Source organism: Lepisma saccharinum, chromosome 11, assembly GCF_977018435.1.
Source record: "Lepisma saccharinum chromosome 11, izLepSacc3.1, whole genome shotgun sequence".
Lineage (NCBI taxonomy): Eukaryota > Metazoa > Arthropoda > Insecta > Zygentoma > Lepismatidae > Lepisma > Lepisma saccharinum.
In genome coordinates, this window is record NC_139239.1 from 85,088,228 (window position 1) to 85,115,342 (window position 27,115).

General features: G+C 36.6%; 1 protein-coding gene across 1 annotated transcript in view; it reads left to right on the plus strand.

The window, feature by feature from the left end:
* Window positions 1–27,115, plus strand: part of LOC145994953 (heparan-alpha-glucosaminide N-acetyltransferase-like) — an 84,524-nt gene that overhangs the window by 48,424 nt on the left and 8,985 nt on the right. Inside the window, exons 9-11 of the mRNA XM_083131480.1 lie at window positions 1,365–1,486; window positions 4,484–4,647; window positions 5,801–5,925. Coding sequence (XP_082987606.1) covers window positions 1,365–1,486; window positions 4,484–4,647; window positions 5,801–5,925 — 411 coding nt within the window. The remainder of the gene's footprint in view (window positions 1–1,364; window positions 1,487–4,483; window positions 4,648–5,800; window positions 5,926–27,115) is intronic.

The following is a 27,115-nucleotide window of genomic DNA, read 5'->3' on the forward strand; positions in this document are numbered from 1 at the left end:
ATAACTAAAATGTCACTTACCACGTTTTACACCCGAGCCTTTCAATTCATATTATGATAGCGGAGTTTCTGGTAGGGCTTTTAATTTACAGAATATACCTTCCAATGCAGCCAAATGAAGAGCATTATGACAAACAGTATTGAATAACAAACATGCATTGAATAATATGGTGTTCGCACCAGTGCTTGAGTGTTGACAAAGTGAGTGAAGTTGGTTGATACTTGAAGTGGTGTACTTTTTCATGAAAATCATTTATTTATTATTGGTGATAAGAATGGTGCATTAATATTAACTGTCATATTTCATATGATTTTTATTAGTACATTTCTTAAGTATAACCAGTGTGGTATTTAAGAAATTTCCAGTGGGGGGAAATTCTACTGACTGTCTAGGGACAGCATGAGATAATGATTTTGTGCCATATAACATATCCCCCAAGAAAAGTTTTTTTTTATATGTATAGTTTGCTTTTTTAAGGTAGTTATATACCATGTTATATACCCCCATGGATAGAATTTATCAAGCAGAGGGGAAACAGAAATGCCCAGAGGGGGGGAAATCCCCCTCCATCCCTCCAAAAACAATGTACAATGTACCTCCACGAGGAATCAAACATTGTAGAGAGTCATATAATAATGAATAATAATCAAATTAGAAAAATTCTTATTACATGTATTATTAAAGTCCTGTGGCGCATATATGTAGCTGCCAAAAGTAAAGGTACATAGTGTCATGTTTTAGGCACTGAAACTGTTAAAGAGTTTACTGATTGTTCTCGAGAATTAAAACGTAAAATATGACACATTTTTTGTTGTAATGGACTGCATGTCTCTTGTACGAAATTCTTCAAAGTAGTGAACAGTGCTCGGAGCTATATCACAATGTGCATCACTATGTATCTACGCATAGATTCCCTCCTATTTTTATACACTTGTTGCATCTATATTCATTTTATGTTGAGTAGATTTAATACCTTTTTTGGCTAATTGCTACATTGAGAATGAATTGTGATCAGATGAGAAAATAATGCAGACTCATAACATCCATATCCAGTACAAAACTGTAAACTGGAATCTTCACCAGTAAAGTAAAAATCAACTACTCAAAGTGCTCAGATTCTCCCTTGAGGTTATGTATGTAACTAACTGCAGGGAAAGTAAATGAAAGTTTAAAAATTACTTGAAAAATATAAGTTGCCTGAATATTTGGAGGTTTTTCATTTTTCTCCAGAAAAGATTTCACTTGAGTAGGATTTGAAATACTTGTAAAATGTATAGAAGTAAATTAGCATATGGTTTGCTATGACATGCTAGATAATGTAATATATACCAATCTAAAACTAGTTTTTTTTCTGTAATTTTTAGCAAAGATGGTGGCTTTTCTTTCAAGACATTACAGATTGTTGGCTCCAGTGGCTGTTTATGATATTAATTATAACGGCTCATACAGCTGTTACATTTTTGAGACCTGTACCTGATTGTCCAATGTAAGTAGATTCATGCAATGTTTTGTTGAAAAATGAAGGTTGTTACTTGTCTAGAATAACAATGAGATAATATACAGGTAGTGGACATTGAAGCTAAAACACGTGGAATGCAGACACTAACCTTTATTATTATGGTGTTGGGCTGCCTTTGGTGGCCAATACAACAGTTACGCGTCTGGGGAAGATAGAAGTCCTGCACAGTGGTGAGAGGTATTTGAGTCATTCCTCCTGAAGCATCGATGAGTTCACAACATGTTGTTAGTGGAGGGAAACTTTACCGCACACGATCCTCCAAAAGATTCCATAAGAGCTGGATAATGTTCAGGTCCGCCGACTGGGTGGGCCATGGCAGATGTTAAACCCCACATTCATGCTCTTCGAACCACACTGTGACCTGTTTAGCAGGGTGTATTGATGTATTATCCTGGAACTGCACCACCCTCTGGGAACAATATTGACACCAAAGGGTGCAGATGGGCCTCAATAATGACCTTGACAGTGACATGTCCCTCTAGAATAATCAGTAGTGGTCCCAAAGATTGCCACGATATTACAGCCCACACCCCATGTTTCACTAGGGGCACTAAGCAGTCTGGTTGGTATGCTGGATGGACTTCTCCACACGTAAACTCTTCCAGATGTCGGAAAAACAGTGAAGGTGGACTCATCCAAGAACACAACATGTTTCAGGTCATCTAACGGCCACGATTTGTGCTGCTGACATCAGTCAACCTGTTTTTTGGCCATTGTGCTAGTGACCAAGATTTTCGGTTAGCCCTATGAAGTTCTCGATGGATGGTTTTGGTAGAAACCGGTTCAATCAAGTGTGTATTCAATTCTGTGGTGACTTTTGCAGTGGTGTTTTTATGCACAATCCTCTTCAGTACCCTGACAGCTTCTGCTTCCCCTTCCAGTTACTCCTCCTTCATTCTGGTATGCTGTCATGACTCTTGATACTATGGCTCTTGATACCCTACAAATATTTGCAGTCTTTGTTACTGATGCACCGGCAAGACGAGCACCAACAATTTGCCCTGCCCTCTTTGGAACTATGATATGTCTCCCATTCGACTGTACGAAACCAAATATTTGATGTGCAGTCCAGCTACTATTGTGCCAACGAGACTGGCAGGCACACGTGTATGTGCTCGAATGCCCACTAAGCTGTACATGACCAACAGGTGGTGCAGGTGAGCCCTCCAGTGGCGTGTTGTATAATCACTGGTGTTTCAGTTTCGTTGTCCAGCACCTGTACTACATTAACTGCAAGTTGGAACAATTCAGTAAATGTGCTTAAAAACTAATGCAGTTTATTATTATTATTATTATTATTTTCTATATTATGGTATCTATTTTTTCCTTATGCAAAATATTTTTCTGTGCTTTTCTAAATTCACGTAATAGTTATAATTTTGATAATAATTCCAATACAATTTACACTATAAATAGAGGTAATGAATTTGAAACTCTTAGTACATTCTACAAACTTTCTTTTCTGAGTATTTCTTGTATCATGTTAGTGCATTAACTGGTCTGCTATGTTGTATAATTTTGTGTTTTGATTTATTTTTCACTAAAACATACACATAAATACAGTAGTAAAATGTAATATTTTGTTCACCTGAAGTAAATACTTTTAGGCAGTGTAACAACATTGCATTACAATTTTTGGATAGCTTTGAAGATTATATGTACTGTTAATATTTATGTTTTAAGTATTGTCATCATAGGAAGAACATCAGTGTGCGCCACTGAATTTATGGAAATTTTTCCATGGAATTCTGGAATTATACTGGAATTTTATCTTAATCCTAATTACTTACGTGAAATTTAGAAAATTTTGCATCATAGGAAGAACATCAGTGTGCGCCACTGAATTTATGGAAATTTTGCCACGGAATTCTGGAATTATACTGGAATTTTATCTTAATCCTTATTACTTACGTGAAATTTAGAAAATTTCGCACTTCCGCATTGCACATTTTAATGGTTAAATCCTATTAATTTCGAAGATCCACTGTCTTCATTCACAAAAGGGTATGGCGTTTGAAGCGGATATGGTACTGCGTCACTGCATTATTTGTTCCTGGGTGGTGGTAGTTGCGATTTCTCCCATTCAGCGGCGCTGGCGTATGCATCCTGGTTTGCGTTGTCTGATTGCTGTTGTCAGGTGGCGTTGCCAGGTGGTGGTTGGGTGGCTGGGCTGTGCTGCTCGACATGGTGCATTTCCTGTTCCCCGCGTGGCTGGAGGGAAGGGGGGGGGGTCGAGTATGTGCACCGCATCTTTTCTTTTTCAGGTCGGATCTTTCTAAGAACAGGGTGCCAAGTTGGGTGTGCCTGTTTATTGTCCAAGTTCAGTGCTGGTTTCTGTAGGATGATAGCATGGGTTTGTTTGACAGTGGTTTTTATGAAAGAGCTGGTTGGGTGAAGTATGGATATGGAGGAGATGGTGTGGTTAGTGGAGTGTAGGTGTTGAAAGAGGCCTGATTTTGGTGTGTCATTTTTGGCATCTTTTACGTGTTCGTTAATCCGTTCTTGGACAGTGCGAATGGTTCTGTCAATGTAGGTGTTGTGGCATTGCCATGTGGTCTTGTGCCCGACCCTGTGGCCGAGTGGTTAGCACATCGCGCTGCGACGCCAAGGGTCCCGGGTTCGAATCCTGGTCGGGCTTGGTTGTTTGTGAATGTCCATTCATCAATTTCATCACTCATCCCCATCTTCGCAAATTAGCCAAGAGGCACAAAACGCGAAGTAAAATAAACTAAATCAATCAATCAATCAACCATGTGGTCTTGTAGACACCAGGGGATGCAAGTTTGGGTAGGGGTAGTATCTCTTGAAGTTGTGTAGTGCCAATGCCACAACACCACAAAAAATTTCTTTACTTTAAAGTTATTTTTAAAAATTGATGCCATGTCGTTAGTTGGGCTTTTAAAACTCTCCTTCAACAAACTTTGAGCTGCAATATCTGATGTGTTATTTTCTTTTGGATAACAGGGGTTACCATGGACCTGGAGGACTTTACAATTACAGCCAGAATGTTAATTGTACTGGTGGAGTTGCAGGATATATTGATCGAATTGTCTTTGGAGAACACCACATATATCAACATCCAACATGTGAAAGAGTGTATCAAACATCTGTTCCATTTGATCCTGAAGGTTAGTGAATTGGGCATTCTTCTTTTTTTTTTCTTTTTTTTTTCAGTTTGATTTCTCATACTCATGCATTTTTAACATGTTTTAATTGATTCGTGGTTCGCATCCTACTTTAAACTGTAGGTCCGGTCCCAATTAGCCTTACTGTGCATAAAGTGGACTTAAAACACCAACTCAATTAATCAATCAATCAAAACCATAGAGGCATGCGTGTTTCGTTTTTGACAAACACGATATGTGAAATAACACTATAATATTCATTTTTCATTTCTTTGAGAGGTGTGAGGTGCATTTTCTTTGTCACAAAATAATGGGAAATGAACTCCAAAAATGAAATAAGCTCTTGTAAAACATAAAATTTAGAGTTTCTATAGTGTCATATAGAAAAATTTGAACGGTTTTGGAATCTGTTTGAAAAGACTTTTCCAAAAAGTGGTCAAACCTTTCAAATGAAAAAGTTTGTTTTGTTTGAAAATTTAAAATGGCCAGAACTCCATTTTAAATTGTCATGGGGAATAATGCCAGAAGTTCGATCTGACTTTCGGAGGTCTGAATTATCCTGTGAGTTATGCAAATCACTGAAAAATCATTAATTCTGCTGCAAATATTTTAGAAGCAAAAATGAACTCCTTTACGCAGGAATAAACTTAATGCAGAGGGGAAATCTTTTTTTGTGTAATAAATGTAGTTTTTAAAATCAAATTAAGGGTTATATTCACAATTTAACACTGAAGTGCCATTTTATGTATCACTTTTGATATTGAAGTGTACCCAGTTTTTGTAGCCAAATCTTGATAATTTATTCACCATAAATATATGTATCCAATAATCCATGCCACTGTAACAGTGGTATAAAATTCTTCCACCTACGTCTGTCACAGCTCAGTAAATAGAAGGCAAAAATTGACTCACGCTGAAAAAGGAAATTAGAGAAGAACTGGATTTTGGCAGAAATTTAATCCAAGTAATAGCTGTATTCACACAAAAGTTCTGCCTCTCACCTTCTTGCTCTGCCCCACCTCAGGACCGTGGGATTATTTTATTTGATTACCGATATGATAAGCTTAACTTTTCTTGCGTGAACCTTTTTTTCAATATCTCAATTTCTGGAGTGTAGAAGCATTTATTACTTAGTGTAATTGTTCATTTATTGTAGGTCTGCTGGGAACTTTGACATCTATTTTCCTGGTGTTTCTTGGAGTTCAAGCTGGCAGAATATTGCTTGTGTATAGCAGCAAAACATCACGGATTACAAGATGGTTTATGTGGTCTTTGATAACTGTAAGTTGTGAATGCATGTACTTTTGCTGTGTCTTTCTCTCCTTGAATATCCCCCAACAATGTGGTATGTTTTGCAGATATAAAGCATGTGCATGAAGGTGTGTGTGAGTTAACTGAGATAGAGTAGTAGAAACTGCAGGAGATAATACTGGCAGAATTTGAATGTATACAGGGTGACCTGTAATTAGATGTATTCCCTGAAAGGGGTTAAAGTAGAGGCAATTTGCAATAAATTTGACCATATGATACCCCATCCGAAAATTAGTATTTTTGATATAATCGAATTTCTATTGTTTTCTTTTTTAAATGACAATTTTCCACATAAAGATGCGAGTAGTTGTATTTACAATATTATAAACTCAACTTATAAGTGTAGAAAGGAAGAGGCTATTTGATTGAACAATCCGATTTGCTTACACTTGAAACAAAGCCAAGAGGGGCCTATACCCCAATTTTTCAGGTGTGATATGCTCTGATTTTTAAGAAATTCTGAATTTCTAGTGTAGAAAAGACGAGGGCTCAACAGATAGATTTGCCTATACTTAAGATAATGGCAAGAGGGGCCTATACCCCAATTTTTCAGGTGTGGAGGTTCGGGTTTAAGTCCTCATAAAATGTGAAGCCTCCCCTGATGGCAAAATGATAATATTGTTGTCTTGTAAACAAGGGGCTCTGGGTTCGAGTCCTGATAAAATATTTAAGATTGAAATATATGTGGCAAAATAATATCTCTACAAGTGAGATTTTGAGAATAATTACTGCTAGTTGATAGCCCCCAGATCTGAAAACCTGGTAAAAAATGTTTTACAACAATATATTGTACAAAAACTGAATTTCTCAATTTTCTTATTTTCTCATGTTTTATAACCACTCGCTCAATACAATAGAAGAAGAGTGGGTAGGCATAATTAATTGCCTCCATGCCTTGCCGGCACGCAAGAGATAAAATCTACACGCTAGAAGGGAACATTAATGATTTTTCTATGCGATTCACTGAAGGGGCCATTAATCTTTCTGTGCGATAGGGAAAAAGTGTAACATGTCTGCAACATGTAAAAGTGTAACAAAGATTATTGAGATAAAAAATACATATTTTCACACAGTGGCAATGAACTGCCCCTCTTCATGCTGAAAGCAATTCTATTCTGATAATATAAGCCTAGGCAAAGACTTGGAAAATATTATGACAGAAACAAAATCCAATTTTGTTTGTATCAAGGTCTTCAGAACCCAGTAAAATGTGGGCATATTCTATTTGGAGACATGTTAATATTGTGGCATTGTAATCAGGGGCTTTGGGTTTGAGTTCCGTATAAGATTGAAATATATACAACTGCCCACACATAAGATATTAACTGCTAGCTGATAAACAGTTGAGGTTTGTGTGTTGTACAACAGGATAATAGAGCAAATATCTTCTAGAATTGCTCTGTGACCCTCTCATTTCTTACATCATAAACATATGATTTTTCACCTATGAGAATAACACTACATATGGTGTCATCAGGTAATGCCTCATGAAATTCACAGATAATTTTAATATTTGTTCTGTCATTCACCACAACCTGTTTTCTTCTTTAAGTATTGATTACAAACATGGGTCTCTGTGTTTTGAATTCATCTGGTGTGTAATACATGTCAGTATTGCCAGTAGTAACCCTCTTGAAAGCCGAAAAGGCCTCATATAATTTGAGGAAATCATCCTTGGACATGTCTAAATTGTAATTTTCTCTAGGAAATACCTCATTTCTGCCATTTTTAAGATATATGTTCTTGATGTTGCAGTTATCAAATTTACTTGAATTTTTTTCCTGATTATTGTGTCTTCCAGTTTGAAACAGTACCACCACAAAATCAGGCATGTCAAATTGAATACTGGAGAATGAATTTGTGGCATCAAATTCATAATAAGAACCAGTTGCGGGCTTCTGTACACATTGATATGTATAAAATTGCAGAGGAATCTGTGGATTTTTTATTATATCTGCTTTGTATTTAAGAGCATAACTGGCCTCGTATTCAACAACAGGGATTCTTAACTCCATAGTCTGAATAATGCATTTGCCCTCATCAGGTAGGGTATTAGGCAGAGCTTCTCCTGTAGGGTTTATTGCACTGTACCTCATCAAGGCATTATTATCATTTGCAGCTCTTCTAAATGTAATTCTTAACCCACCCTTCCACATAATTTCTTTGTAATCTGAGAAGAATCCTGGCAATAGGCGCATAGGGAACAGCACAGTGTGGCTCTTGGATAATATCTTTTCACCAGCCTCAAATCCCCCGATTTTGTAGTATGAAGCCTCGGTTTTGGATAATTTTAATGTGGCCAAAGCTGTGGAGGTAATGCCGGGATAATCCACTCTGTTTATAACAACTCCATGCTTTCTGATCTCAATTTCAGAGAATAGATGAGGCACAAAATTGTCTACAAGTCTTATATTTGAATTTGCCGGATAATCTGTTCCATCGAGCTTTACAACATCAAATTTGATGTATAGATCTGCTCTGTGGGGGTGTATAAATCCATCCCCTACATCAAGATCAACCTCAATCTGTGTGTTGGGTTGATTTAAATTTGCAAATGTCCTCCTGTTTGGGGGGAATGATTGTAGCTCATAACTCTCAATATTTTCCATTTTCTTCTTGTATGTATTTTTATTTAAATATTAATCTCTATGATTGCAGTTGTTGTGGCTCCAGCAAAATCAACTAATTCTTCTTTTTCATTAGTGACCATCAACTCAATGTAATCTATTCTATTATGGCACACAGGAAAATATAATGTTGGGGATGGATTGTAGATAATAGGCTCCATAAATTCAGAATTAGGTTTGAATGTTGCAATAATACCTGTTTGTTTGTGAGAACCTATGCCATTTGATTTGGTGATCATACCCTCTGCCACATTACAGTGAATATTTAGAGTCTCTATGGCTAAGAATTTAGGTATATTCATAGCAGTGTGTTTGATGCCTGGTTCAAGTTTTGTGTTGTTCTCAAAGCCTAACAGCTCTCCTATGGTACCCAGATCCACTGTTTCTGTGGCAGATACAATTTCTACTCTGTGAGTGACAGAATTTTGACTTAACACAATACCTCTGGGTAATTGAGCATTTAGAGTGGAGAGATTATATTGCCCTGGAGTAGGGATGGGACCGATTAATCGGTACTCTATCGGTATTGGCCGATATAGGCATATCGGTGTATCGGTTTATCGGTAAAATTACCGATTATATTACCGATCCGATATATCGATAAATATCTGATAATTTAGTGCAAAATTCTGCCATTTTGTTGTAATTTTTATGGATAATCTCCATGCCCTTATTTCTAAAAAAGTAAATGTCTAAATATGCAATTCTTTTTCACTGCAGTCACCTTGAAACACACATTTATTAAGGAGGTCAATGAACCTTTCAGGTTCTTCAACGACCATTTCTAATTTTATATCGGATCGGTAGAATATCGGTTATCGGTATCGGTAAATTTTATATCGGTACTTTATCGGTATCGGCCAAAATTTCATATCGGCCCATCCCTACCCTGGAGTGATGACAATTTTTTCATCCCCTACTGCAATTGTATTGTTGTGGTGTGTAATATTGGGGATGAGGTACATGCCATAAAATGCCCTGAGAGCTATTGTTTTGGGATATACAATGTCATCATGTAATTTGAGTTTCAATATTGAATTTTGGCTGGTGAGATGGAATACCCCCATGATGTTTCAGATACCACAAGGCTTTTTGAAAATCTTCAATTGATGGTTTATTTATTTGAGACATATATCTAAGAACAGATAAACACAAATGTCCACAATTAACATCTTTGAAGTTTTGAACACGGGCATTATTGTAATAAAGATTAGCTGAATTTAGATATTTTATTAAATTTTCAGGTGGAACACCTCCAAATGAATCAAACACAAATGCCTCATCTTTTAAATATTTAAGATAACAGATCCAGTGAGTGCCCTGATTTTTGTACTCATCCAAATTAACAATGCCACACTCTTTGTTGAGTGGTTGTTCTGGGAAAGAATCAGACATGTACACACCTCTAAAATGTTTGATGCCCAGTGGCTTGATTAAAGCTTCAATATCTTGGTTTGTAAGTGGCTCTTGTTTTTTTTAAACTTATTCATGGCTCTTTTAACACCTTTGCCTTGTTTCTCCATAGCCAGGTTATGGCGCTTCTGCTCATCTAATTCTGCCCTATTTTTCTTGGCATCTATTACTGTTTTTGCTATGGCAGCTGATCCCCCAGCCAAGCTCCCAACAGCCCCGAGAGCAGCTAAGATGGCAGGGATGGTAAATATAAATCCCCCCACATGTGATTTTTTTCTTGATTGCTGTAATTTTTTTAATTGGGGGGTACTAAGCAACAATTTCATACCATGACCCTTTGCCAGACAAGAATTTTTTTTCTTGCGCTGCTTTTTGGTTAAAAGACTGTCAATAGTTTTAAGAGATTTGAGACCTGCATAAGGTATTTGATACATAACACCCTTGGCCTTCATTGTAGGTTTATTATATACATATTCACAACCCCCACCCCAATTTTTGTTTGGTGCTCATAGCTATAGTGGTTCCCAATGCTGCTATTTTTTCACTCAAAGATGCATCTTTGCTTACAAATCTACCAAATGCAGCCTCTTCTAATTTCTTGTCTGCAACATGTCTCTTGTCAAGATCAGAATGTGTGTTGTATGCAATATCATGGTCTCTACAAGCAGCATCTAGGGGATTAACACCAGGATCACCTCTGTTTAATCTATGATCCAATTTTGTGCCTGGACCACAATACTGATAGCCTGGAATGTGTAGTTCAAATGGCAGTTTGTTTATAATGTCATTAACAAGGCCCCGACCCTCAGAAATATTCCAAAATTTAGGTGGTAGAGTGTTAATAATTTTTATAAGATATCCAATCCCCTTAGTGTCATTCACTATAAAATTAGACAATTTGGTGCTTATCATGTCCATAATTCCAACTTTTTCATTGTAAAAATTGTGGTTGCCCGCATTTTCCTCCCCAGCTATCACCAATAACCTATCTACAAGTTTCCTGACATCATCAACCCACACAAATTCTTTAGGCAGGGTGTTGTATTGTTTGATTCCACTGCCAGTCTTGATTTGTGACCATATGGGCTTGATTAAATTGTTGTATTTTGCCCCACTGCTCGACTTGACTCTTTTTTGTGTGGGATCATTGTTCTGGTATAGAGCATCTGATTTTATTAATATTTCTTTGTAATCCTCATAATCCTGATCTGTATAGCTGCCAGGCCTTTTCCTAGTCATCAGTTCCCACAATCCAGGTGTTCCGGAGTACTTAACAAAAGCACCTTTTTCTCCAAGTCGAGATTCTGAATATACAATTATATCATCCCCCATAAATGTTACTCTGAAATTGCCAATTCTATGTATGATGCTACCATCAAGCTCTGTGTCAGCATATAAGCCAAACACCTCATCTTTATTGTCTTTAGGTGTGGTTAAATATTTTTGAGCAAGAAGACCCAATTCAATAGGATCCTGAGTTGCTTCAATTCTTCTAGGAGCAATAGGACTAGGTGTATGAATACTGGAAAGTGGGGTGAATGGATAATCTAATATGTTCCTTGCAGCTACAGGTACAAGCTCTGTGATCAAATTTTGATTTTGCTCTGTAACAGTTTTGATATTCTTACCTAAATTATTAATAGCATCAATTATGGGCTGTTCTGTTTGTTTGTGTTTTTCATAAATTCCTCGGTTCTCTGATTTCCATCCCTTAAATCTTTTTACAAGATAATCTCTTAATTTAAGATCATCAATAATTGGCCTTTTCATGGTTATTTATTTATGTTTCAATGTCTAAAAAATTGTTGATTTTATTTCTGTATTTGCCACTATTGGGTGTTCTTGTCATATCAATTGTGACAAACCCATAACTGTCCTGGTTCCAGCACCTGCTGCAAAACTTAGAAAAATCATTGTAGCTCAGGTCCCCACCTACATATTCATCATGTATGTGTTTGAGGTTGGTATGGTCCTGATGAAACACACATATAAAATTGCTGTTGTCTCGGATCAGTTGCTTGGGTATTTTTGAAAAAGTCTGTGCCAGGTAGAAGCAATCAATGTTTTTGTGCCGGCCCTGTGTAAAGAAATTTCTAACCTTGTTTTGATTATCCAATATAACATCATCAAACACAACAACAGAATTATCGAGACATTCATGAAGTGGCTTAACATCTGGTTCAAAAGTGGCTATATCCAATCCATCATATAGCTTCATCAGCTGCTGATATTTTAATTGTTCCAAGCTCTTAGAGAAGATATACAAGTGCCTGTTTTTCCAGTCTAACCAGTTGGGTGCCAATAAAAAATTATCAACCATTAGTGTAGTTTTACCACAAGCAGATGGCCCAACAATAAGACACCTAATATTATCAGGTAGCAACTTGCCATTTCTCTTATTCTGTTGTTCAGGTTCTGGCAGCCTCTTTATAACATCCCAGGTGCTCATATTATTATTTTGTTTGCATCGATCCAGCTGTGTTCTGGAAGTCCTAGCCATTTGACAAATAACTTGTTGCCTTTTCTGCAGATGATTTTTTCTATGAGATATGTGTCAGGCTGTTTAGTTTTGCTGAGCTCTTGTTCATAGAACCTGCCTTTGAGAATTTCTCCTCGGTGATCCTTTATTATATATGTGTTAAGGGTCCCGGGTTTAACTTGAACCACTGTAAATAATTCAGTGCTCCAGTTTCTTGTAAAGCCTCTCTTGAATAAGTGCTTATATTTGCTGATCCTTACTTGATCACCCACCTTGTATCTGGCCTTTCTTGTTGTTGGCTGGTATCTAGGATAATAAACAGTGCTGATCAATTTTTGCTCATCAGATGAAGTTACTTCAGAGGGTTTCATGTTGATTGTGGAATGGACCGAGTTGTTATATTTATGTAGAAGTTCTGGAAGAATATTAATCCATTTATAATTACCTTGAAGTGTAAATTGTTTATACATAAGATTTTTTAAGGTTCTGTTGAATCTCTCTACAATTGAGGCTTTGAGATCACTGTAACTCGAATAATGTTTTATTGCCTGGCTTTTAATAAATTGTTGAAACACTGAATTATAAAATTCTTTGCCATTATCTGTTTGCAAATAGCGCGGGGATCTTCCACTCTGATTGATGATTGTCCTGAGGGCTTCTGTAACACATTTTCCAGTCTTGGATTTGAGTGGCACAGCCCAGGCAAATTTTGAAAATGTGTCTATGATAGTGAGAAGATACTTGTAGCCCTTGTTGATTTTGTCTAAGTTTTTCAACTGTCCACTTGACATTTCAATCAAGTCGCTCTGCCATAAATCATCTATGCTTTTTGTGACTACTGGGAGTCTCTTAAAATTATGTCTGGCCTGTCTGTGTAATTCATCAACAATAATTTGTCTAGACATAATATGTAAATAAGAATATTGCAACTATAGGGTGTTCAGCAGCTGATACTGCAGGATTTTCTAAATATAATTTGTCCCCTATTTGTATTTTAAATTCCAAAGAGCCATCATCTTCAACATAAGATGTTTCTAATGTATTGGGGTCTGTAAAATCCTCCAATTCTACACGGGTGATTTTCACTTTGTTGTCGGCATTTGTTATTGATAAGGTAGGGTAGTGGTGTGCCTGTGGTTGAAGCCAATATTTGATCTTGATTGGTCTCAATGTGCCCCCAACAAAAAATTGGTAATAAAATTGTGCAGGGGACAGCATATATATTTTGCCACCTGGTGTAAATGGAGAATCATATTCTTTGTTGGGGATGCTGTACAATTCAAGAATTACTGTATGTTTTGGATTCTCGATTATGCCTGTTATTTCCTTTTCTGCTGTGAGCAATCTGCTTGTTACAGATTCAAGGTGCTCATTGATGGTTCTAACAACATCATCATGGCCTGGCTTTATTTTTATGTCCACAGCAAGTCTCTTGTATTGCTGCACAATTTCTTGTAGCTGGGTGGCAAAAACAGACAGAGCATTTGCTTGATTGGATTCCATGGTTCCTAGCTGTTGCTTGATATTAGCTACAATTTGTTGCAAATTTTCAACAACTGCCAATTTTGAATTTTGAGCAGTAAGATCATGGACCTGTCTTCTGATATCCTCAAACAGGGCATGCAGTTCATTAATATGTTGATTGGTTGGTAGAGTGGCCACTGTCTGAGTGAGATGTTTGATCTCTGCTTGGATATTTTTGATATCTTCTGATTTCAATATGCGATTCACTGCCCTCTTTATATTTTTAAGTTCCTGTGATGTAGGCAGATTTGATACAGTATTTTGCAAAGATTCAAGTGCCAATTTCACATTGTGTAATTCAGAAGCATCAGCCACATTTTGCATAGCATTTTGGAGCAGGGCTATATCTGCCTGAGTAGGTGTTGATTGTTGTAAAATTTCAAGCTTTGTTTGGATATCATCGATCAAGTGATGAAAATGAGACAGTTCAGATTCAGTGTTGAGGTTTTCAAGCTTTGTGATTTGTTGCTGGACACTAACAAGGGTATCTACAATCCCAGGCAATCAGGATTCTAGTACATTTGCCAAATCACTTTGCACTGCTGCTATTGTACCTTCAAGATGGGTTATGGAACTTTGAATTTTTCCAAAATCTTCATATGTTTCAAGTTGCAGCTTAATATTTGCTACACTCCGAGTTATTGCATTCAAAGCATCAGAAGATGGCAAATTGTTCATAAAATTTTCAAGTGTCTCAATTTTTTCTTTAACCTCGGCTATGGCATTGTTCAGAGGGTCCAGATTAGGTATTTGGAGTGACTGAATCTGTTCTTTTAGAGTGGAAATCACTAGATCAAAATCTTCTTGTGATTTTATGCTTTTGACAATTGTTTGGAGCTGTGCCTGGACATTATTTATTTGCTCTTCTAATTGCTGTTTCAATTGCTCAGAATTGGTGGCCTGGGTCTTAAATTTGGCTTGAAGAGTTGCAACAGCTTCTTCTAAACTTTGAAAATTATCCAATGTCGCCAGGTCAGTATATTTCTGAAGCAGCAACTTGAGTTCAGAATCAATTTTAAGAAGAGGGTCCATGCATTGTGATTGCAAATTTGTAATTTCTAATTGAAGACTGGCATTGAGTGTGGTTTGTAAAGCTTGTAAATCACTTCTTAATTTCTTGACTCTGACATCAAGCATCAGAATCTCATCACTGTGATCTTCATGTCTTGTATGGCCAAAAATATCATTAGGCATTTTTGATTTAGTAGTTATTTATTATAGAGTATCTGATTCTTAATTCTATAAAAAAGGGTATAAGCTTATCATAAGATCCAGGGACCTCAATATATAAGCAGTCACCAGCAGAAACAGTATAAACAGTGCCAGAAATCATGTTTGAGTGCTTAATTCTATAAATATTTCTCCCTACTGAAATTTTGACATCACCCTCAGGGGTTGTAATAAATTGCAATTGCCCACCTACAGGTAATTGGTAATGATTTAAATTATTGTTAAATATGTACAATATTTTGCCTGTTTCATCATCAATATCTGTAAGTATGCTGTTCAGATGAATAATTAACAAGCCACTCAGTTTAGACAGCATATCAGAAGAGGGTTGTGGTGTTGGCAGGTCCATAATACCTTGTTTTTTAAACCCAAATAAGTTCATAGGCATGTTTATTTATTTCAAATCATGCTCTGTAATTGGGCATTGATTCCCACTTTTCAAATCACAATGCCCCCATGGTAAAGTATGTATGCCACATGATAAAATACATCTCTTATCATCATGTGGGTCCAGAGCCACTTTTTTTACAATATTGCTAGTCAATAAGTGATCCACACTCTGGATTCTGGATTCTGATGTTCTGATTAAACTCTGGGATTTGAGGCAATTTTTATAATCTTCAAATTCAAGCTCTTTTTCCACAGCTACTTTGCCAATACCCTTGGCCTTTTTAGCAGCAACACCACTACATGTTTTAAAACTGTACATCTTGGCACTTAACCCAGCAAATTCCACAATAACATCACCAAGTGTCTCATCTTTTAACTTGCCAGGCACTTTTTTGTTGTGGGGTTGAATATTCAGATGGCCTGGCAATTCACTGGTATCAAAATATTTAAACAATTCAGGCTGGGTCATATCTTTATAAACATCTTCTGTTTTAATATCAAGAACAAAACTATCCGTCTCCATGTACATCAATTTTATATTATCACCATAAAAAGGTTTCAACACATCATAATACAATATTAACATATGTAATTTGGACAATTCCAATATTGCAGCCCCTACATAAATAGGTTTATCAAACTTAATTTTTGTTTTTTTCATGTTGAAAAGTGCCATATTTTCATCATAAATTCTTCTGTAATTGAAATTAGGCTTTGCAACCAATTTTTTGCTCAGGCTGGGGTCAGTAATTATTTTAACATCGGTATGTTTTCTGACATTTTCAATTGTTTTGCCATACACAGAATTTACCATCAATTTAAACAAGCCCTTATCAAATTGGCTCTTTGCAGATGTTCGAAGCTCTGTATTTGTATTAATATATGGTTTCAACCATTCTGAGTGCCTGAACCTCAAAACTTTTCCAACTTTGGTCACTTGGACACCATGTTTCATCAGGAACTGGAGGTTTTTGTAATATATGACATAGCCTTGTTTTGGATCCAGTGTCATCATGAGCTTCTTCTGTTTAGAGCCAGGTGAGTACTGAACCTCAGGAATTGGGGGCAGCTCAGAAAATTTGTTATGTAAATGATGAGGAAATATCAGATCAACCTCTAAGAAGAGGCCATGTTCACGGTCATCATAGTTCTGAAGATCTTCAATATTGAAATCTTCAACCCATTCAAGCCCTGCATATGGCAATTTATCCATCATAGCGTGACCATAGAGGCTGTTTGCATCTACATACACTATATAATTTGATGGCCGTGCTGGATCATAATCATGCATATATATGTTATTTGCTCTGGCATATCTCTGAGAACATTGCACCATCCCTCCTCTTATACCTTGCTCCATAAACAGATACATATCTTGATCTTGGATCAGATCCAATGGCTTTTTGGTGTTTAAAAACATTGCAGCCCATGCTAGGCCCGGGGCACTGTAAAAATACACTGGGTCCAGTCCATAATTTTGCATAGAAGATTTTCTGAATGCCTGCAATATATCAGCTAAGAGGGTCACATCAAGTTTCAAATATGCCATGTGATAATCACCAAATGTCTGGCATTTTAAATTGTTCCACATCAATTGGGCATGGTGATAATCTTCATCAGTGATTCCAGATCCTCTGATTTTGCTGTAAAACTCATGTTGTGGAGGCAGGGAACACTCATCAAATTTAGAAAAATCTGTAACATAATCATATGGATATACACCCTTCCGCCTAATTAATTTCAGGTCCTGATTTGGAAACAATGCACATGTGATTTTGAATTGATCATCAGATAATTGAGTGGCCAGTGTAGCCAGGCTAGCAGATAAAATTCTGTAAGAATCAAGAAATCTTATGTGAATAGGAACACCATTAACTTTAATTATTTTGCTAATAGATATATATTTCTCATCATTTTCAGCTAAAATATTTAAATTCTGCTTGTCAAACCCCTCATATCTGATCAAATGATGAAAATCATAATTGGATGCTCCATGGCAAAATATGGGGACAAATTTTGGTCTCTTGATCTTAATATTACAGCTATTACACAGGGCCATTTTGAATTTACCATCTGTATGAGAATGGTGTTTCACCTTGATATTTGTATCTGAAAATTCAGAATCACATACCGGGCATTTTTCTGCATTGCTGAAATCTTCAATCTGTTTCTCTGTTAAAGGCAACATGGGTTTTGATTTTAATAAGATGTTAGATGCTATGTCACGGCACTCATTTTCTATTCTATGTGCAAATATTTTGATGGCATCTGGCCCCATGTATGAATCTTTTTTAGTAACAACACCATCCTGTACAACCACATAATAAAAGCTGGAAGGTTCATGTAGCTGGTATGGTGTAATTGAAGATTCTTCAGGATCTGGATTGCAGAATGCAAGAGATTTGAGGTTTGATTCAAAATCACAGACAATATATGCTGGGTGTTCCAACAAGGCTTCAAACTTTTTGAATTTGCAATTTTCACTTGGATTAGGCATCACCATATGAACAGGTTTATGGTTGCCACAATATTTCAGATGCTCAATTAACTTGTTTTTTGCAATTTCTGCATTCACATCCCGAACCCCATTCGCCATTTTTTGACCATCAAATACAGTTAAGCATCTTCTGCACAACTTGAATATTGTATTGGATTTGTCTAGTTGTGTTCTCACTAAAGCTTCAAGATTATGTATCAGAGTGTAATGATATGTATCTCCCCCTTCAATTAAGAGCAGATCAATCGGAATAGCAGAATCATCATCAATTGTACTGATTCTGAGAGGTTCTATCGGGCAATTGCCACGGCCAGTGGAACAAATAAATACATTAATAGATAATTGTTTGCCATTGATATGCCTGGCCTTTTTTTCAAATTTATCAATATTCTGAACAAACATTGGATATTCTAAACCCTTCATTGCATCATCAAATTTGTGTTCATGTTGTTTGTAATAAGTTATTCTCTCAGGATTCCTTGAAACTGGAAACAAAGCCGCTAAAATACACCACAAAAAGCATTTCTGGTCGGTATTTTCAATATTAACCACGGCTCTTTTGTTTTTAATATTTGCAGGTAATGGCAGATATGTAGATCCTTGTAATGGGCAGAATTCAGAAATATTAACATAGAGCCTGTGTGGAGAACCGCATAGGCTCCATCCAGACTCTTTTCCAGCAAATTCAGAGTGTTTAATATTCAATTGATCCATCAAACTGCTTATTATTTTGTCTGAATTTGCATTTGAATATACAGGTACAGTTTCTGTCATGTGGGGCTGTGTAAATTTTGTGCCATTTGGTTTCTTATATTGTGTAAACAATTTGAGGGAGAGCTTATAAGAGCCATTTTGTGCATTTAGAATTGCCTGTACATCAGGTTTTTTACTGTTCAAAAAATTCTTAATGCCACATCTTGGCTCTGATACAAACCGATAATCTCTTAATTGGCCATTAAAACTGCTATGGATGGGTGGTGCATAGCGTGGCTGCTTTGCAGGTCCAGCATTAACAGGTGCTTCATGCTTTCTTTTCAGACCAGATGTGGATGGTTGTGGGGGCAATGTTGATGACTGTGCATAAGAATTACACTTATGCCATTTGTAATATGCCTTGCTTAATATTTTATGGCATCTTGGACACATTTTTGTGGTTTTTCTGCATTTCTTACGGTCACAAATACGGCAATGCCTAGCCCAATTAGAACTAGATATATTTTTATTACACTGATTGCAATATTTTTGTTTTGGCATTTTTGTTGTTGTTGTTTATTATATAAAATTTCTTGGGGTTCAAATCAAAATTCTGTACAAAATATCAGTTGGGTTCAGCAGTTAGTGGCTGAGCTGGTGCTTTTATACCCAAACAACAGCAGTAACTAGGTTTTGGTGATAGTTTTGCTCTATTATGCTGATGTACAACACACTTCACCAGGTTTAAAACCTCATCTCTATATCAACTAAATACAATTCAAAATTGGATTTTGAACTGTGCAATAAATATTCTGTAAGTCTCACTTGTGTTTATATTAACAGAACAAGACAAAACCAGAATTGTATTCAGGATTGCATGTTTTCATACAAAAAAAGCCATATTTTTGGCAAGTTTATAAACAACAATCACACAGATATAGCTTTTACACACATGGCCGAATCTGTCTGAGCAGAGGAGGGAGGAGGTTTTCAGATCTGGGGGCTATCAACTAGCAGTAATTATTCTCAAAATCTCACTTGTAGAGATATTATTTTGCCACATATATTTCAATCTTAAATATTTTATCAGGACTCGAACCCAGAGCCCCTTGTTTACAAGACAACAATATTATCATTTTGCCATCAGGGGAGGCTTCACATTTTATGAGGACTTAAACCCGAACCTCCACACCTGAAAAATTGGGGTATAGGCCCCTCTTGCCATTATCTTAAGTATAGGCAAATCTATCTGTTGAGCCCTCGTCTTTTCTACACTAGAAATTCAGAATTTCTTAAAAATCAGAGCATATCACACCTGAAAAATTGGGGTATAGGCCCCTCTTGGCTTTGTTTCAAGTGTAAGCAAATCGGATTGTTCAATCAAATAGCCTCTTCCTTTCTACACTTATAAGTTGAGTTTATAATATTGTAAATACAACTACTGATGCGAACTGAAAAAAACAGCTCATTGTATCAGAAATATTTCAGCATTTTCTGATAGCTAACAAATAACTGGTTCGTTGAAAAAAGGTTTGTCCCAAATAACAATCACATGTAAGTAACGGGTGGATCTAAACTTACAAGTGGTGATAAAAAAATCCAATCTTTGTTTTCTTGGCACAAATTACTGTAATTACGGTAAAATTACTGATTATTTTACGGATCCGATATATTGATAAATAGGATCCGATATATATTGATAAATATCTGATAATTTAGTACAAAATTCTGCCATTTTGTCGTAATTTTAATGGATAATCTGCATGCCCTAATTTCTAAAATAGTAAATGTCTTAATAACAAAAATGGTATGGCATGAAGCATACAAATTAATTAAATTACTTCCTTGTGTTATCAAATATCCAAGACGGTACAAATGTTGCTAACATTCACATTTGTGTACAAGAAATAATACTTCATTCATTTTCATGTGAATGGAATCAATGAACAATACGATTAAAGAACAGTATACATCTTGCTCAAAGTGGGCACCTCCGTTACGAATGCAGGCACGCAGGTTTTTACGGACATTTGTTCTCTTAACTCATGATGTGATGGTGTCCTTGATGTGTTGACCAGCTGTTAAGATCCTCCTTGAACTCTTCTTGCGAGTTTACCAGTGTGTTGTAAACTAAGTCTTTCATGTGGCTTCAAATGTAGAAGTCGCAAAGCATCAAATTGGGGGATCGAGCCGGCCAGGGAATCAGGCCACCTCGGCCAATCCATTTCTTTGGGTAATTTTCATCCAACCACTGTCACATGCCCAGGCAGAAGTATGGATGGGCGTCATCAACAATAATTTGATCGAGCCATGTTTCCTGCCCCAAATCTTAAATGGCATCACTTATAGAGGGCCTATATATCTGCCATGAGTGCAACCACTCCACCTGGCCTGAACAAGGCCACCCAGTAATGCCCATCCCTCACCCACCTTCCCTCCCAAACCATCCCGTCCCTCCCGCCCTCCCAACTCTTCCTACACACTCACAGTTTACGACGAGCCTGGTGACAAAACAGTGTTTTTTTTCGTTCTACGCACCGCTTCGTCTTCGATGGGGACCTGGCAACTCTGCAGTGCCCCAACTTCCGGTTCCGTCCATTACTTCTCACACCGATGATGCTATGAAATTAGCGAAAATTTTGAATTTTTCTACTGTCCGGTGAGTGCTATATATATATATACAAATAATGAAGGAGACAGTAAACACTTACTACACATATATATATTTACTTAACCTCATAAAATTTGTAATTACATTTATCAAGTTTGAGCTGCATACTGCATAGTCATGATACATTTCGTCTATATGCTGGCACATCCCCTTGTGTAGAACACCCCAGTAACTGCAATTTTGCAAGCCAAGGAGGCTCTGGCATGTTTACATAGGGCCAGTATAATCCTCTGTAGGGCTGTGTTGTCCTTCCTTAGACACATGTTGATTTTAACTTCGGTAAGTGTCTGGGCTCCTATAATGTTATGGGTACAAAATAACTAAAGTGCTGATGTTCCCACAATTTTAATTTTAATCAATCAACATCCCCGTGATTTTTTTGTTATTTTTGCCCAAACTTCAAATATATATTTTTTAAACTTCCTTATGTCTTTGTCCAAAATTACATTTTTATTTTAGTATACTTTTCTGACATATACCTAACATTCTACCTTGATCGTGTTTTTAAACCAGTAATTTAATTTGCAGGCCATGTGGCCATCCAACTAATTTTGAACCACTTAAGTTGGTGTTGATTTTAAGAATGTTTTTTACTAATCATGGAGTCAAATTACACCAAAAAAAATTTTTTCCCATCAAAAATGCTTACATTAGTAGAGTCAGTTTAATAATTGTAATTATCAGGTACACATTTAATTTTGAAGCCTCAAATTAATTTATACCTTTTGAAATTTCCATACACAAATATTTCACCGTGCACTCTTCAATGTAATATAATACATAATTAGGGGCTTTCCTTGGCATTGAGTCAATCAATCAATGATTCAAATCACTCAAACTTCCCCACCAAGGCAGCACAAAAAATGAAAGGAGGACATCATAGAGATGAGAATTGTGCCTAGAAATTTCTTGAAGTGATTGGGAGCATTATGATGAAAAGGTGGAGGTTGTGGCTTTTCTTTAAAGCAGAACCTTCATGTGCTTATGGAAATTGTGCATAATTCTGACACTGCTGTTGGAGATGACAGAGCACAAAATTGCTCACTCTTTGGCACCCTCTGTACCTCTTTCAAAATAAATGCTTTTATACAGATGTTTTTCCTGAACTGTTCAAGCATGTCAAGAAAGTATTGATCTCTATATCTGGAGACAAAAATACTAGGGATGGGACCGATTAATCGGTACTCTATCGGCCGATATAGGCATATCGGTGTATCGGTAAAATTACTGATTATTTTACGGATCCGATATATTGATAAATAGGATCCGATATATATTGATAAATATCTGATAATTTAGTACAAAATTCTGCCATTTTGTCGTAATTTTAATGGATAATCTGCATGCCCTAATTTCTAAAATAGTAAATGTCTTAATATGCAATTTCTTTTTCGCTACAGTCACCTTGAAACACACATTTATTAAGGAGGTCAAAACCTTTCTGGTTCTTCAAGGATCATTTCTAATTTTATATCGGATCGGCAGAATATCGGTTATCTGTATTGGTAAATTTTATATTGGTACTTTATCGGTATCGCCCAAAATTTCATATCGGCCCATCCCTAAAAAATACCGTAAAATATAATGGAACAATCTGTAGTTTGTCACCTCTCTCTGTTGTCTGTGAGAAAATAATCAAATGACAGGTTGCTACAGTTTTCATCGCCTCATCAGCATGATTTTCTTTCAGGCAGCTCTTGCTTGACAAATCTCTCAATATTACTCTCTCATGCTAGTTGATCTATTTCAAACAATTCCCAGGTTAATATTATGTACATTGGAACCTCGATTTTATGTTTTTTAGGGGACCAAGCTGAAAAATGTAAAATTAGGGAATATGTTAAATCGAATAAAATTTTATAGCATTTTGCTATGTTGGAACCAACAAGATTGAATGCATAATGGGGAAAACGTAAAATCCGGGAACAAAAAATCAGGGTTCCACTGTGTTTGAACATTACAAAAGCCTTCCGTAAATAACCATTATCTCTTTCTTCATAAATTATAACCAGATTTAATGTACATGGTAAATTTCTACCTTTGCTAGAATATCAGCAAGCACGATTGATTGATTTGCTTTATTTTACTTCGCTTCTTGTGCTACTTTTGGCTAATTTACGAAGATGGGAATGAATGATGATATGATGAAATTGATGAATAAACACACAAACTTCCATGCCCAGGCCAGGATTCGAACCCAGGACCCCTGGCATCGTAGTGTGAAGTGTTAACCACTCTGCCACGGGGCCAGCCTCAGCAAGCTCGAGAATAGCATGTTAACCTTTCTGACACCTCTTCTGGAGTTTTACCCTTTTTGTTTGGAGCCCCCCAGGGCCCACTTTTGTTTCTTCTGTACGTGGATGATCTCCCTAAGAGACTGTGTTCTCTCCCTATAAATGTACTACTTCTGTTTGCTGATGACTGTAAACTCTTCAAAGAAATCTCATCAGAACTTGATCCTACAACAAGTACTTCTAGAACTCCTTGTGTGCTGTCGAAAGTGAAATCTGAAATTGAATCACCAGGAATGCTCTTATCTGACCATTTCCCTAAAACTTATCTTTCCAGGATTGATTCTGTCCTGAGCTTTTTCCTTGCCATTGCTCACCATAGTTTATCTTCTCTGAGACACCTCCATAAAGCAGATATTATATCTGGTTTCAATATCCAGCCACCACACACTCGTCACAAGCAACCAGACATGAATTTTTTGCATGCAATAATCAATGGTGAAATTCAAACTGAATTTCTAATCAATCAATTTTATCTACAAGTACCCACATGTCTAACCTGCAATGTGAAGCCCTTTCACACCCCACTACAAGTCTTTCTCTTCTACAATGGTCTCTTTTCCATAGGCTTCTTTGCTTATACAGGGTCTTGCAATATATATCTACCACTTTCAAAGGCCGGTATTCCCTACGGCCCCAGAGTAGGGATGAAACCCAGCATCCTAGGTAAGAGGACGAGGGATGCCATTGCTGTAGCAGTGGAGCGTTGAAGCCTGAACACCCTGATTTTGTGGTAGAGGCATATTTTAAAGTATATATATGGTACATTGTACGTATGGTAGCTGCACAGCACACACTGATTGCCTGCAATTTTTTTCTCTGGGAGTACCTCGAGAGCTGAGGTTTTGAACACATATCCCTAACTTAGAGACCCTGAAGAGAGAAATCAGGAAAGAAGTCCAGTCAATTCCACCCACAATGCTGGTGTCTGTAATGGATATTTTTGTTCATCAACTCCGTGAGTGTACAACACGGAATGGTGGCTATCAACCTGATGTGATTTGTAAACAATAAGACAAAGTGAACAGTGTTGTGTTATTGTTTTACAAATGCCATTAAGTTATCAATCAAATACCACTATCTTGCTTTATGCTATTAGCTGTATTGTGTTACTACAGGAAATATATTAACATGGTAGATATGTATATTGCTGGACCCAATTAATAACCTGCCTCCAAATGTTTTTCTTGCCACAGTTTCCAAAAATCGTTAAGAGTGTATGAGGCACATCCACCTGTTTGGAAGTTCGTTTGAAAAAAAGGTGAACAAAACTTTTTAATCTGAAAGTGCATGGAGTTCATGGATGGTGACATGCTGATCGTGCTGCATGACTTCATTCACATTATGCAGCAATGCATCCATAATGACAAATGGCCTGGACGTTCTTCATCATGGACATTGGCACATCCACCCCCCCCCTTCCCCTTCCTGGAACTTCCAACACTGACATCTCACTGTTAATGGATTGGGGACAGAAGTTTATTGGTCTTCCTACTGGTCTCTTACCATTAGGTTTCCAAATAAGAGTCCTGTAAACTCTTCTTTCCTCTCCCATTTGTGCCACATGGCCTGCCCACCTAAGTCTTCTTTATTTAATCATTCTAATAATATCTGGAGATGAATACAAATTATGTACTTCTAAATTACGTAACCTTCTCCAGTCACCTGTCTCCTCATCCCTTTTCGGCCCAAATATTTTCCTAAGGATCTTATTTTCAAATACTCTCAATTTATGTCCCTCTTCCAGTGTAAGGGACCAAGTTTCGCATCCATATAATACTATAGGCAAAATTATTGTTTTGTATATTTTAACTTTTATTTTCGTAGATATTAGACAAAAGTTTATAAAGAGAAAAATAACATGCATTTCCTGAATTGAGCCTGCTTTTTATTTCCTCTTTAATATAATTTCATTTGTTAGTATTACTTCTAAGTACTTAAATTTCGAAACTGGTTCAAACAAGTTGTTATCAATAATTAGATTTTGATTATTACCCATAGGCGCCGACTCCATGGGGCTTGGGGGGTGCTTGAGCCCCCCCAATGTTAACGATGTGGGGCAGAGACCCCCCAAATAATTTTGCTTAAGAGGATATAATGTATTATTTTGCTTCTCTTGTAAAGTTTACTCTGAATTGTGCCACATGAACTTAACTTTAAATACACATTTGAAATGTTCTAGATAATCAACTTTAGGGGGCTGAGACCGCTAAACCATCAACTTTAGGGGGACTGTGACCAGAGACAGCAAAACACATGACTTATTAGCATATACTAAGTATGCAATTATGAGTTTTGTTAAAATTTTTACTAAAAAGAGTTTCAAAAGAAGATGTGCATGAACTAGGAGAGTGGATGGGATGTTTGGGCTGCAAATGGCTCTCACATGACATTCAGAACGAGATCATTGATATTTTAGGGAGATCTGTTTTGCGCTCCGTGGTAACAGATATTAAAAGTCGGGAATATTTTACTATTATGTTTGACGAAAATTGTGACATATCCATCCGTGGACAATTAATATTCTGCATTTGAACTGTGAATATAAATTTTGATATTTTTGAGGAATTCATGGACTTTTATGAGATTCCGAACACTGAGGCCAAAACTTAAAAAAGGGAGAGAGTGAGTCATTCATTAATTTATTTCAGTGATCAGAGCCCCCCCAATAATTTTGAGAAGTCGGCGTACTTAACACTTGGTTTCAGCCTGTAAGCATATATTTAGTTTTCTCTTTGTTAACTTCCAAGCTGCTTTGAAAAATATTTTAGCATTATTCTTAATTGTATTTACATCATCCGCCAGTAAGTCTACATCATCTTCATATGCTAACAGCTGAGTCACACAGTTTCATTTTAGTCCTTCTGTAGTTTCTTTTACCTTCCTAACAGCGTATTCTAAGGCAAAATTAAAGAGCAATGGAGATAATGCATCTCTTTGTTTAAACCCATCATGAATTGTAAATTTCTCAGACATATTAATACCCACACGAATTTTACTTTCTGTTTCACTGGTGCATACTTTTATCATATTAACAAGCTTCTTAGGTATTCCAAAGTTGACTAATATATTATATAATTTCTCTCTTTTTTCTGAATTATATGCTTTTTTTTAAATTAATGAATAGCTGATGGACATTTTGATTATATTCCCACTTTTGAATATGATATTAATGGAATTGTCAATTGTTTCTTGTCTGTTCAGAGACCAGACTTTTTCCCTAGGAGGTGGGAGACAACTACCTTTTGCAAAATATGAGTACTTTTCCCTAGGGTTGGACCAATATGAAATTTTGGCCGATACCGATAAAGTACCGACATAAAATTTACCAATGCCGATAAACAA